The sequence below is a fragment of the Geospiza fortis genome, unplaced genomic scaffold, assembly GCF_000277835.1.
Source record: "Geospiza fortis unplaced genomic scaffold, GeoFor_1.0 scaffold5, whole genome shotgun sequence".
Lineage (NCBI taxonomy): Eukaryota > Metazoa > Chordata > Aves > Passeriformes > Thraupidae > Geospiza > Geospiza fortis.
The window spans coordinates 685,758-700,695 of NW_005054421.1; the positions used below are offsets into that span (position 1 = coordinate 685,758).

General features: G+C 45.1%; 1 protein-coding gene across 1 annotated transcript in view; it reads right to left on the bottom strand.

Annotated features, from left to right (window-relative positions):
• The window catches only part of TEDC1 (tubulin epsilon and delta complex 1), a 71,785-nt gene that overhangs the window by 55,647 nt on the left and 1,200 nt on the right, over positions 1–14,938 (bottom strand). The window contains exons 2-3 of the mRNA XM_005426703.2: positions 12,801–12,879; positions 6,931–7,133 (exon numbers count right to left, since the gene is read on the bottom strand). Of these exons, the coding sequence (XP_005426760.1) occupies positions 6,931–7,133; positions 12,801–12,879 (282 nt within the window). The remainder of the gene's footprint in view (positions 1–6,930; positions 7,134–12,800; positions 12,880–14,938) is intronic.

Below are 14,938 nucleotides of genomic sequence, written 5' to 3' on the forward strand. Positions count from 1 at the left end.
GGGAAAGATAGATGGTGTAAAAACCCATTCCCAAATGGTGCACATACCAATTAAATCTCCAGATATTTGCATAGAAGAGTAAGTTTTCCACAAACATAAGTGCTCTCAATGTTGAAGTTATGCTCGTATCACATTCAGCAATTAAAATAAAAAAAGTGAAGTCCTGTGTTTCCTCAAGGCCTTTTAGCTTTTAAATTTCTATGCCTCTTGTAAGAATTACTACTCACAACAGCACTCCCAAGAGCTTACTCTTGGCAAAGAGTGAAAAAGAGAAGGTGCTGAGGGAAGACAGAAAATGTGAACACAGCTCTTACCCATGCCTGCCTTGTTCAAACAAGCCTCTCTGGCAGTAGCCACGGGCCTGAGGCACTAGAGCACATCAGTCCTTTATCCCATCCCTCCCCACTCATTTGGGAGGCTGTTTAAGAGCTCTGCAATACAGCAAAAGCATGAGGCCTTTAAATGAGCTCGGCAGCGCTGCCTAATCTTTGGAGCTGCAAGGTTTTAAAAGAACACTAAAATCCCAATGCCCACTGCATTATATATTCAGACAGAACATGGAAACTCAACATCCAAGACCAACACGTGACAGGGCAGACCTTAACTGGGAGAGTGTTCTGCAAGGCTCATGAAATGCAACACACAGATAATGCCTTGCACTGCTTTTTCCCCCTGCCTGCAGCTGTAGTTCCCCTTGCCCATGGCCATTTGCTCCACGGTGGCAAGAGAGGAGCCCTTGGAGGCAGAAAGATGGAGCTCCCTGCAGCAACAACACACCTGGAGCTAGGGGAACACAGGGGAACAGCACCTGCCCTCCAGGAGAGAGGAGACAGAGCTCTGCCGTGGGTGAGGGCCTGCCATGCCTGTCTCCACACATTCCTGAGGGAAAAGTCCTCCTGAGGGAAAAGTGCTTTATTTCAGAGGATCCTCTCAACCTCAGACCCAGGTTGCTGACAGTGGGACACCACAAACAGATGCTGACATTTAACTGCAAAGGCTGCAAAGACAATCAGAACATACCAAAGGCACTGGCTGCTCCCTGGCACTGGAGGGCAGGAGAGGCACTGGAACATCTCAAAATCCCTCCTGTTTCCCGAACAGCCCAGGAAGGAGCTCCCTGTGCTGGATTTCAGCAAAGTACCAGTGTGACCATGGTAAACCTTCCTACCAGCACACCAGTCCTCACCATTTGCTCCTCACACAGCTCAAGCGCCTGTCTGCTGAATCCCATCCAGAACACGTCAGCTGTAATGTCAAGCTCAAGAAATTCTGCAATTCAGACATTACCAGAGACACAGCAGATTCAATAAATTATAAGCCTTTCTGATCAGTTCAGACTTGTCTTTTACAGTGTTTTACTTTGACATGCTGTCTAAAAAAAAAAAAAAAAACAACAAAGCACTTCTTAATTGTGCATTCACTGTGTCAAGCAAAGACAAATGTTGGTAACTGCACATCTTCCAGTGTAGCACAGGAAGAAGGCACCATGACAAGTTCAAAGTATGCTACAACAGACTTGTCAGCCACACTGAGGTGAGGAAAATTCTGCAGGAGAAACCTCAGGGATGCTGCACCCTCTGCTCAGGTTTCACAGATGGCTTTTAAAAAAAGTGTTCCTTAGCAGCTACTGAATCCAGCAACAGTAATAGCAGAAAAAGGGCAAAAACATAAATGGTGAGAGTTACTAGGAAGACAGGAGGACAAAGAGAATAGAAGTGTAAGCTGAGGGAATAAGGGAGGAAAACCAAAAAATGAAAGCTGACAGACTAATATAGCCCATAAAGATCTGGAAAGTAATTACGCCTCTGAGTCAGAATCAATAAGGTTAATAAAATTCCCTCCTCTGTCCTCACTGGAATTGATGAAGACATGGAAAAACTGCAGAAAACTACTTTTCACTGAAACTAGTGCCCAAGGTTTCCTGGTTTTCTGCTAGGGGGAACATCAAGCTGGGCTGCTACTTTAACACTTTCCTCTAATAACATGGTTTATGGAACAGCAGTGACTGTCAGGTTTTCTGTAAAAGAAAGGCATTGCAACAAGATTAAACCAAGCATAACCCTTACACTATACTGGAAATAGCCAGTGAGCCAAACTAGACCATGACAAACAAAAGATTAATCAAATTGCAAACCTAAGGGTCAGAAGGCATGTTTATCTTCATTTTTGCCCACCAGAAGTAATTAAACTGAGTTCACTTTGGCATGCTAGAGACACGTGCATGAATTCCAAGCACAAGAGACATAATAGCTCTATTTGTTGATTACTACAAATTCACAAAAAGGGAGGGGCATCCAATTTCACTCAGAGGCCCAGAAGCAGACAGGGGGAATTAGTGGAAACAAGAACCAGTGTTTGTACAACATCTCCTGATGATCATGAGGGATATAACATCACTACACCCATTTAAAGAGCTCAACAGCCTCCACACATAATCAAATTACAGGGCACACAGATTAATTTCAGCTGTAGAAATAAAAGAAGCGCAGACAGTATTCCTCCCTGGAAACAGGAAGAATATGTGCTCACAAAGTACTGCTATTACCTGCCCAAACCATCAGAGATTTGGAGAAAGCTGGGGCGGCATCACTGAAATTTAAAATGCGAGGTAAATAAGAATTACTCAAATATTGAATGTGCTAAAAAGGCAAGTTCATATCAATTATATGCTTCTCAGAGAGAATGAGAACTCCCCAGGTGTGCCTCCCAAGTTCAGTGAAGGAGACAGTTTCAACTACAGGTTTTCAGCTGTGTCTTGTACACTTGGATTTGTTCTGTGTGAATAGGAATCAATAAATGGCACTTGAGAATAATCTGCCAGTACATGATCACCAAAGCAACAGAAGACGTTGAGACATCACAGCAGTGAATATCTGAGATGGAAATTCACAAGGGGTGTCAAAAGCCTTTGAAAACCTTGTCCATCAGTTACTGGCCCAGGTGCTTTAATGCAATTAACAGGCGAGAATTCCCAAGCAGACACTTCAGTGCATCGATGCGAGCCTCCAATTCAAATTGTTCTTAAGTCTTTATAGATCTAACAGAGTTTGTGATTACTTCTTCTAAAGAGTTGGCCAGTGCAAGGTTTGAACTATCACTTACTGCCTCTGGAGTCACCAACCTGCTGACAGATGGGCACAGTAAATTCAGAGAACCTGAACTGCTGCAGCCCAGCTCTAAAGTTTATCATGGATTATGGATCCCAGTTATCAGACTCTCAAGCCTTCCTGACTCCTTCTCCTGCTCCTCCTGCACAGCAACACAGTTTGCTCCTTTAACTGTTTCCCCTCCCAGTTTATAAACTTCACAGGCTAGAAGAGAGCCTGGCCAGGGAAGGACGTGCCACAGGCCCCAGGATCCTGGCTCAGGAGACACTGCAGCTCTGCCCTGCCAAAAAACACGAGCTGGAGGTGCCCTGAAGGAATCTCTTACCTAACACACAAAAGCAGCCAACCCCCAGAACCACCCCAGGCTACCAACCATGCCTGTCCTTGCCACAACCCCCTCACAGTGAGTTCTGACTACATTAGCACTACCTCTTACCACCTTTCATCATCTCTGAGTTTATAATTTCAGGAATTATTTAACTCTTGGTTCTGAAAATGTAAGTACATGCAAAAGTCAGCTTGTGGAAGCTTTTCCCAGCTCAGGTTCAAAAGATTAAGAATTCCACGTAGAGCTTGAGCTCCCTGTCCATCATATGTCATGAATACCCTTGTACCTCTGAAAATCCTTTAGAGCTGATGGAAGTGTTCAATTTGCAGGGAAAGAAAACGGTGTTGCTAAGGAACTGCAAAGGAAAAAAGGCCAGAGTGTGGTAGCCTGAAATGAAATTATTTAAATTAATTGGCCGTTGATATGTTGGGTATTTGGCACATTATCAGCAATTCAGCAGGCTTTGTTTTAAACTTGGGCTGAAAGAACAGTCAGAACATGATTGTACACTTAATTTAGGGATTAGCTCCATTCTCTCTTCTCACACAACAGACCCTGTTCATCTTTGTGGATTTCAGACAAAATTTTAAAAGCAAACCACATGAATATCAGTTTGAACTAAAGCTATGCCTACTGTTATTGAAACTCCTTTCCTTTTAAATGAAGACAAAGAGTAAGGATTCTCTCCAAATTTATTCTCACTGGTAGACCAACAGATGTACTTTTCCAGCAAGTACTGGCTTTCACACTTTGCTCATTTTGGCAGAGATCTCAGCCATGCACAAAACCAAATGTATTTCATGGATTTTTGTTTTGCAACATTTTCACTTCAGGAAAATTGTTTGTAATCATTAAAGATTTCATTCAGTGGAAGATTTTTCAAGTTCTCAACTAAGAATTTCAATTGTTTTAAAGAGCATTCCCTTCTCTTTCTCCTATTTTTTGAGAGAGATCTTTCCTAAGCGAAGGTTTTTTCCTCTTCTTTTACCTTTTTCCTTCACTTTACTGTAATAGAAGAGAGTTAAGACTGCAGAGACTGCACGTCTGGTGTGTTAACTTACAAGATGTCAGGTAGCAAAGTGACAACCTCACCCTCCCCCTCTCTTACTGAGATTTTGGGGTTTTATTGCTGAACACTGGCTGATGAGCAGGCTTTGCCACATGAATAAAAATAACAAAAATAACAAAATAACAACAGCTTCACAAAATAACAACAGCCAGCAAATAATATCTAACAACAATAAAACTTAACACTTTTATGAAACAAACAAACAGCAGGTTTTCATGAGTGGTTTACAAGGAGCTGATTCACTGACCAAAATGAGGTGTGTGACCCACCCATCTCCTCCTCACCCACCACTGCCTCCTTGCATCCTTGCCAGTGCACTCCTAGAACTTCATTTGGTTGGCACCTAAAGGTTGAATTCACTGGTCTTGCAATGCCTAGTTGATCAAATAAAAGATAAGACCTCTCCCTCAAAATTCCATTTGCTTTAGCTTTCTTGTGATAGAGAATCACAAAACCCACCAGTCATGCTGTAACTATATTCTTTTTTTCCTTGTAAATATCTATTTTTATTGGAGCATGAAAACTGCTGAATGAACACCATACAAGAAGTGTTTCCATTAATACAATGAGCTTTACATACACAAGCTAACTCCAACTTCCAGTCTATACAATTTTTGTCTGGTCTATTAAAAAAAAAAATCAGACTCTCAAGCCTTTCCAAACACTGTTTGGGACAGTTATGGAGTAAAAACATTTAATATGCATTCCATGCTTTTTGAGAAACACGAGTACAGCAGGTGAGAATTGCAGTGAAAGACACACCAGTATGTGTGGTCATAAGAGATAACATTGTATTACCATAGTTCTTTCATCCCTTTTTGGGAAATGCAAAACTTAAAGCCTTCAGAGAAAATAACACAGCTGCTGCCCCTGTGTTATTCCCTGAATTCATGTCACATTTCACTTGTCACTCTTTTGTAACAGAAATTAAGAAAAATTTTGACAAAAAAAATTAAAAAAAAACAAACCTGCTACGGCAGATGAAAAACAAGCAAAAGGTAAAAGAGAAGTTGAAAGTAAAAAGTTGTCCAGTAGTATGTTTTCTCTGAAATCTCAAGGCACCCTTCACATAAGTAGATGGCACTGCCACTCACAGCTCAGCCTCTTGCGCTCCCTCTTCTGTGCAGCAAATAATTGTAGTGCAGCAAGAGTGGTCCCTTTCCTCAAAATACTTCTTGTAATGTTGTTACAAAAAGGATTCCTTCCCTTGAACTGTATTCCATTTGTACAAGTGTTTTCCTTCTGAAGACACTGTTTCTAATTGCAGCTTTCCAAACTTTCACTTTCCTGCTTTGCTGCCCCTTAAAAAGGCTCCAGAAAACCAGGGAAAAAACATATATGGGATCAAGAAAGACCACAGACCTTAGACACCACAAGATAATCAGCAGGTAGGGCTTCTGACCTACAAAGTCCTTTGCCAAAAAACTAAGAAATTCCGTGAGCCTGTCAGCTTGAAGGAGACTGAGCAGTAATTAGGTCTGACTAGATGACGGCTACTTCAGAACAGACTTTCTATGTACTAACAGTTTTACTAACAGAAAAAACAATACTCTAGTGTGTTCTCAAAGGTCATTAGTTACCTCAAGGGCAGGAGCTGCCATTCGAGACCTTGTTGTTTGCAAAAAGTATTATTTGCCTTACCTGCTCTACTCAACAGTGCCAACACAGCCAGCATTCACTGCTAACCTGTTTGCCTGCCCTGCAGAACCACTCACAGCTCAGTCTGGGAGCCCAAGACCCAGAAGCAGAGAGACTGAAGAGATTCACTTAACTCCACAGTGGTCTCAACTGTACTGGAAATAGAAATCAGGGAATTCAGGCAGGGGTGGGAGCTTGATAAAGAGAAAGAACTGTGGTGTTGCTCACAGGGGTCACCAGGATGAGGGAAGAGAGGAGAATCTTGACTCCATATTTCAGAAGGCTGATTTATTATTTTATGATCTATATTATATTAAAAGAAAATTATATACTAAAAGAATAGAAGAAAGGATTTCATCAGAAAGCTAGAAAGGAAAGGAATGGACTGATAATAAAATCTTGTGACTGACCAGAGAGTCCGAGACAGCTGGACTTTGATTGGCCATTAATTAAAAACAACCACATGGGCCAATCAAAGATGCACCTGCTGCATTCCAAAGCAGCAGATAATTATTGTTTTTCTTTTCCTCTGAGGCTTCTCAGCTTCTCAGAAAAAAAAATCCTGGCAAAAGGATTTTTCATAAAACATGTCTGTGACAAAGAACCCCTAAGCTTTGCACACAGAAAGCTTAGAGAAGGGAAAGAAAATAGACACTGGCCTTGTTTGAAGCTGCAGTCACTTACCTGCCAAGGCACCAGGACAGCACCCGTCACACACTGGTGGTGACACAGCTGCTGTCACAGGTGACTCGTGGACAGGGTGGGGTGGAAGGACACAGCATGCTCACCGTGCACACAGAGGTCCCATCCCCAGTCTGCACTCTGTTCCGAGCCAGGAGCTGCTCCAGGAGGCTGGGGCAGTGCAGCAGCCAGGAGAAGGCCAGCAGCAGCTCCCGGCTGCCCGCCGAGCCGTCGCCCGGGAGCCGCTGGAGCTGGGGCCGCCCGTAGCCGTGGTACCACAGAGCCCACTTCACAAACCTCACCTGGGCACCTGGAAGAGAAAAACACCAGAGAGTGACACCCTGCAGCACTGCATCCACCCACTGAGCCCCACAGGGCTGCCTCCTCGGAGGGCAGCACTTTCAACCCAGCCTCAGGAAGGCAGTGGGGACTTGGTCTTTATCAAGGGTCATTGTAGCCTTGAGCTGAAGATAGAAATGAGATGGATGAGGTGTTTGGGTTTTTGTGTAGAATGGCTGAATCTTTATTGTACATAGCTTACTTTTATATGGTATTAGAAGTACCCTGTTTGAATTTCATAGGTTAGCAAATTACTGAAACTCAGTTGATTGGCTGGTAATTGCTAATGTACATGTCGATCAAATTTTTTTCTTTCCAGATAGTTTCTATTTTTTCTTCATAGACTCACAGGACAGACTTATTTTTGTAGCTGCGAACTCCTTTCTCATAAGAATAGATTGTTATGTAAACTGATTTTTTTTTTCTCTCATGGGAACTTAACAGGTTAGTTTAGCCAGAATAGTAAGATTTAAACCATGTTTTATAAGGCTTTTCTTTTATAAGGTTTTATCTATATGTAACAATCAACAACTGGTGAAGGACAGGAGGGAAAGGATAAAAGCCTTCTTTATACACCCCATTCTGATTGCAGGAACTACTGCTCAGGGAGAAGAAGAAATTCAAACTTGGGATCAAGACCAGTAATGGCCTCTTGGAAATTAACAAAGGCAACAAAGGCAACTAGCCATCCCCACTACAATGGGACTCCAATTCACCTATTCATTTTTTATGAGTCACCAAGCATGCTATGAATTAGTAAACACTCTGAACCACTCTACTCCTGAACTAAACTGGAATTTAGAGATAGGAGTTTCACAGCCTGCTGCAAATCTCTGAGCGCCAGAGAGCAGAGATAATGCAGCACAGCACACGGGCTATTAAATTCTCAGGAATGCTCTGATCCATATTCCTTCACACCAGCAAATGTTACCTGACAGCTACAAGACAGGCACTGCAGGGCTGTAAAATACTGAGGAAACACAGAGAAAGTTATTATTAAAAAAGGTTCTGCCCAATAAACCTTGGCTCTGTACTAAGTCAAAAACAGAATAAAGAACATAATTAGGGGGACAGTGAAAACAACACATAGTGGCTAAGAACCAACAGCTGTAAAAGGAAGACCTGCTCAGAAAGTTTCTGGAGTTCTCAGAGGGCTACAAGAAGCAAGTGATTAAGGAAGATTCAACCAGTGCAAGACATTTAGACTTCCCACTGGGATTCAGCTTGCACAAAGAAACCAAGGCCCTGCAGTGGGGGGACAGCAAAAACCTTGGATCAATGACAAGTACCCAGCAGACAAGAACCAGAGGGCAGGAACAAACAGTGGTTTCACATGAGGGCTCTGTGCTAAACAGCTGCTGTTCAAACAACTCAAAATGACACTTAGACAACGTGACAGTGACAGAAAACTTGGTGCTGATGTGATATTAGTAGTAAAGAATGCAGGCAGATCATGAAGGACTGCAGAACCTTGAGCCCAAGCTTTAAAAAGACAGATAAAAGTATTTTTAGCAAAAAATGAAAAATTATGTGCACAAAGAAAGAAATGTTCCTAACTTTACTGACTTACAACATGAGACTGGACCTGGAACCGCTCCGTGGGCTCAGGAACACCATCTCAGATGATAAGGTTTTTAATGACAGTATCACAATTGGTTCTGACAGGCATCCAAAGGCAAACTCAGTGTGAGAAACCTAGCAAGGACACTGAACAGAACACAAATACCCACCGTGACCCTTATTTCTTCTCTCCCATTAAGGCTACAGAAAATTTGGAAAGAAATGAAGAGAAAGGACAAGTACAATCACAAGAACAGAACAGCTGCATTGTAAGAGCGATGAAGTAGGCCAAGAAGAGCAAGAATGGATATGGCAAAACTCTTCAAAATCCTGAGTGCTGTGCAATGGGTGAAGAGTGGATGATTTGTTTGCACAACACTCAACACAAGAACTGTGAGCCAACAAAGTTAGCAAGCATGTGAGTCAAAACATGATAAAAGAGATGCTCTTCACACACGCAGCAAAATTCTGAAATTGCTCACTATGGGACTCTATGGACTCCTAAGAGTCACTCAGGCTCAAGGAGAAACTGGATTTACAGAACAGCAGTTCATGGAAACTTATGAAACACAAACATATCCTCTCTGGATTGCAAAGTCTGAGATGTAAACTGCTGGAGGCTGAAGGAATATCCCCCATGTCATGAAAGCATCCTTCTAGATTTGCTCTTTTCTTTCCCTTTGACAGCTGTCACAGCTGGGTGGAGCTAGAGGAATCTACAGTTTCATGCAGTTCAGGCATTCCTACAAAGACCTAAATCACTCCATTTCCTCTTTCCACAGACCTTGTAAATGAAACAAGCAGCTTCCCTTCCCCATGTCAGGGTGGCAGAAATGCCTATGGCTTGCTAATAATCTTGCTGTAGATGTGCTCTCCAATCCCTCAAGCACAAGAGGAGCATGGAGATATTTCAGATTTTATTTTGATCACTTGTGAACATTCTTACATGAGCAGTGTTTTCATGTCATCCTTTCCTTTTCTGTGTGCATTTGTCGAGAAAGGAACTGCCATAACAGATAAAGGAAGAAATCCTCCAAAAGGAAGGATGGTCAGTAAATGCTTTCCGCCTCTTTCAAAGCAAATGAGCATCACATGCTGCCATCTGCAGTTCAAGCAGCTCCTTAAAAATCACACATCTAAGTGGACGAAAGGAGAGCAGGTCAGGGTTTTTTTTTTTTTCTTTTATCACCATTTCCCTGCTCTGATATATCACTCAGGCCAGATCCACCAAGGCAATTCACCACCTGAATTTCAGTGTTCTTCTGGTCCTGTATCTCCCCCTCTTTCATGCCTCCCTCTGCAACATGCTGCCCTCACAGGAGAGGGTGCAGCTGGTGTGCCAGGCAGGAGTTGGGAGTGAGCACTCAGGGCATGGATCTGGAACTGGGGCTCAGGAGCCTTCCTTTGACCTTAGACAAATCCCTTATTTCTCCCCATCTCCAGAGTGCTCAAGTTAAAATGTAAAGGTATAAACGGCAGCGAAGGTTATGTGAGCACCCAGGACCAAGATGGATCCTTCCATAACGTGTGACCAAGAGTCAGGAAACATCATCACTCAAATAGAAGAGATACACCAGACACCTCTCTAACATCTTCTTATGGCACTAGGATTGGGAAATTTATACTGAAGGACCTTCACAAGGCTCCCACCTAATCCCCTTCTCCACAGATATTATTTATAAAACTATATTCAGCAAGTAAGACCAAGCTGGGGATGAACCTCAGGGTTCAGCTCACTTAAAATATACTCGAGCTGTGCTCTTCCACTCCTGACAAATATTTTCAGTGATTTACAAGATGATATTCAAATGAGAGCTATGCACCAGCCTGGCAGGCTAAAATGGAAAGGAACTACAAACCAAGTACAAGCACAGACACAGACACATTACTTCATGCACTCAGACAAGGAACACCTGCATAGGTAGTGGTATTATGGGAAACTACTGCTTCAGAAAAACATTTTCTGCTACTTTTGTCAAACAAACAAAATCTATTGCAGCTGCAGATCTCTTTCCCATGCTATAAAAACTGAACAGCAATCCCAGAAAATAAATGTATCTTCCAACTATCCAAATGCACATTGCACTGCTACCTGGCGTGGCTGTGAGGTTGTTAACCAAGTTCATCAGCCTCTGGGAAGAACAAGCAGCATGAAACCATCATGATTTCATCAGCAAGGTTATGCTCAGAGTATTCACACAGCTTACTCTGACTCTCCACTGTCCAGTGGCCCACTACTCTGACATGTTTAAGGGGCTGGATTTTACAGTAAGTTTACACCAAAGTTTACAGTTAAGTGCTTTTCACTGTGGGAAGAAAAAATTCTCACAGAACAAGAAACCAGGAGGCAGCTGTAGAATTTTATAACCACTGACTGGTAGGCTTCAGTGGGATTCCTGAACTGGCCAAAGGTCAGTGTTTCCTTTCAAAAAATAAAATATACAAGATCACTAGAGAATGGCTTCTCTTTTCCAGAAAGCTGTTTCTATGCTCACAGTAACCCCTAGACCAAAGGAGTCTTCACAGCCTTCCTCAGGGATCTGGCAGCTGCTGCCCTCCTTATTTTAACCAAGGTAATTAAGAGGTTGTACAAAAAGAGCAAAGAAAAGCAAAGCTTGATCTGTGGACTAAGGCACCAGACTCGGATTAGAGGAATCTGTTTCAATTCTCTATTGCGTAACAGGATCCTACACAAACCTGAGAAAGTTATTTAGTGCCTATGCCCAAGGCTTATTTCATTTGCATGAAATACACAAGAGACCAGAGCTGGGGCAGAGAAGAAAAGCAGTAAAATATCGATTGTGTTCAGAGCAGACAACTCATTCACTTGCCAAGCAAAAGTAATTAGTGTCATTTGAAAAACAGTACAGCTCTCCAGCCCGAATTTCAGCTTTAATCACCAAGTTGTGACTAAAAAGCTTTCTCAGAAACCAGCTGAGCAGTTCTCAGCAGAACCACACGTTGCTACCTCACAATATAGCAGTGGAGGCTGTGTTTGCTGTCTCCAGAGCCAGGAACCTGCCACATGCACTTGGAAATTCTGCCCCCAAATGCTACAGGCAATCAGTATGGGAGCAGCCAGGATCCAATAAGGTTGCAATGTGCAGGACCACATCCACAATGCTGTGGGAGACAGTCAATAAATAGACTTGCCATACACAGCAGACTGTGGATGAGTGGAAAAATAAAAACAGCCAAATGAAAAATAGCATTCCTGCGAGTAACAGGACTTCCTACTGAGCTACCAGCTAAACTATGCTGGTGGTTTTGCTCTGCATTCCACAATGCTGAACCTTTCTTAATTCCATTTACAGTGCCACCAGGCTCACAGCCAACCAGGGGCTCATACAGTGCTTTTTAGGGTGTTTTGCTCTCAAGGGCAAAAGTGAATATTAAATGGAGTTGGTATGAGGAGACCTTGATTCATCACAATACAATTCTCATACAGTGAAAAGGCCCTAGACAGACATGTTTCAAGAGAGAAGATGGGAAGTAGTGGTACATTTAAGAAGTAAACAGTCTTCTGCTGTTTTGAGAAGCCAATCTGCATTCAGCTCCTCTCTGGAGAAGTGGCCTTGTCCTTAAAGACATTATTCACAGTCCCCCTAAAATAATCACATACAGTCCATTTCTTGTTTTGTCTAGAACTTCAGTCCAAAACACTGCCTTCATGGTTCTCACACTGCAGTTCCTGGCTCTGACACAGGACTGGATAGAAAAGGACCAACGGAATCATGGTATGAATGGGAAAAGAAGGAATCAAAGGAAAAAAACAAATCTACTTCTGTCTTTGCAGATACTGAAAATGCATAACATCACTGCAGAGATTTACCTGCAATAAAATGTCACAGGGATGCAAGAGCCTGTGGAACATCCCAGCTTCCAGGACAAAGCACATCAAAGAGTAGCAAACCTGCCTCACAGAAAGTTTCCTCATCACTAAACCTGAGGCCTGGTAAGTTGGTGGCACAGGTGTGCAAAACAGAGCACTCACTACAGGGAGAAAGGAGCCAAAGGTGTTACAAAACCAGTCCCAGGGCAGATGGAAACTGCAGTCAGCCAGAATGATGTTATTTACCTATGGCATCAGACTCTGTCCAGCTGCCCCCGTGGATCTGCTTCAGCAGCACATACAGCAGCTTCCAGAAGTCCAGGCTCTGCAAAAGAGAGGGGTGGAAGGGGACATCAGCAGGAAAAATATCTGCCATGTTATTTAGTCGTAATTAGGCAATTAAGCCCATATCTGAACATCACACATGGAACAGCACACCTGCTGACCCAGCCAACACCATCTGATCAGGCAGGTTCATGTATGTCAGTGCTACTGTTCATGTATGCTCACGTTCCTGCCTGGTGAACACAGAATCTATAGAAAGGAGCACCCAGAAAGAAAAGGGCTATTGCTGGCTGTACAGCAACACCCAGCACTTCTACAGCGAGACCCACGTGTGGAGGAGCATTCCAAAATCTGCTCTGATACAGCCACATATGGCACAGCTCACCCACAGTCAAACAGGCACCTGAACACATCTGACCACGACAGTGCCAAACTCACAGAGGCACAACAGAATGAGCTGGAACTGGGAATCGGTCCTTGGCTGCACAAGGACAGCATGCTGACAAACGCAAATAGTGATTCTTACAGCTGGAATCTCAGTCAACACTCGTAAAACCCTTAAAATAGCCGAGGAAGGGAGGTACCCTGTGTGCGAGCTGGAAGCCTCGGAGGCAAAGCAGCAAGACCCAAGCTGGGTACGGCAAAGGGCAGCAAACCCAGGCGACACCGAGGAGGTGTCGCAGACCAGGCTGAAACACCAAGCCTCAAGTTACAACCACAGTGAGGCACAGTCCTTCGCAGAGCGGCGAGTTTGCTGAGATTCCCTAACACGTGTCATCTGGGCGAACAGCGAGCCGGGGCCACACCGCGGCCCCTCACGCAGGGCCTGCCTGAGGCTCAGTGCCCGTGGCATCTCCCTGCATGTCCCTGCACCGCCCTGCATCTCCCTGGATGTCCCTGCATCTCCCTGGATGTGTCTGCATCTCCCTGCATGTCCCTGCACCGCCCTGCATCTCCCTGGATGTCCCTGCATCTCCCTGGATGTGTCTGCATCTCCCTGCATGTCCCTGCACCGCCCTGCATCTCCCTGGATGTCCCTGCATCTCCCTGGATGTGTCTGCATCTCCCTGCATGTCCCTGCACCGCCCTGCATCTCCCTGGATGTCCCTGCATCTCCCTGGATGTGTCTGCATCTCCCTGCATGTCCCTGCACCGCCCTGCATCTCCCTGGATGTCCCTGCATCTCCCTGGATGTGTCTGCATCTCCCTGCATGTCCCTGCACCGCCCTGCATCTCCCTGGATGTCCCTGCATCTCCCTGGATGTGTCTGCATCTCCCTGCATGTCCCTGCACCGCCCTGCATCTCCCTGGATGTCCCTGCATCTCCCTGGATGTGTCTGCATCTCCCTGCATGTCCCTGCACCGCCCTGCATCTCCCTGGATGTCCCTGCATCTCCCTGGATGTGTCTGCATCTCCCTGCATGTCCCTGCACCGCCCTGCATCTCCCTGGATGTCCCTGCATCTCCCTGGATGTGTCTGCATCTCCCTGCATGTCCCTGCACCGCCCTGCATCTCCCTGGGTGTGTCTGCACCTCCCTGGATGTGTCTGCATCCCCCTGGATGTCCCCGCCCCTCCCCGCACCTCCCGGACGGCCGGTGGTCCCGACGCTCACTCGGCCTGCGCTCATGACTCGGGGCACAGAACGCTCCCGGGCTGTGACCCACACGTGTCACCCCCCCGAGCCATGGACGCGCCTCCTGCCCCGGCAGAAAACGCCTGGGGAAGCCCTGCGAGCTCCCCCCACCCTTGCCTGCTGCAGAAACCGGCCGAGCTATGGCAAAAGCACAGCTCTGCTGCAGTCCAAACAGATCCGGGGACGCGGAGAGCAGCCCTGGGCGGCAGCAGGAGCTTTGCGATGTTCCTGCGATATTCCTGCGATATCCCTGCGATATCCCTGCGATATTCCTGCCCGCCTCTTGCTCAGCGGGGTGAGGTGCGGCCAGCCCCGGTCTCCAGGCGTTCAGCCCCCGACATGAAGCGACCCCAGGGGTTAATCCTTGGGGGCCGTGGGGGAGGAGAAACGGAGCTGCTCTATGGGAGAAGTCTGGCCGTGACCAGGGTTTACAGAACCAGAACCTGGCCCAGAGGTGGATTCCT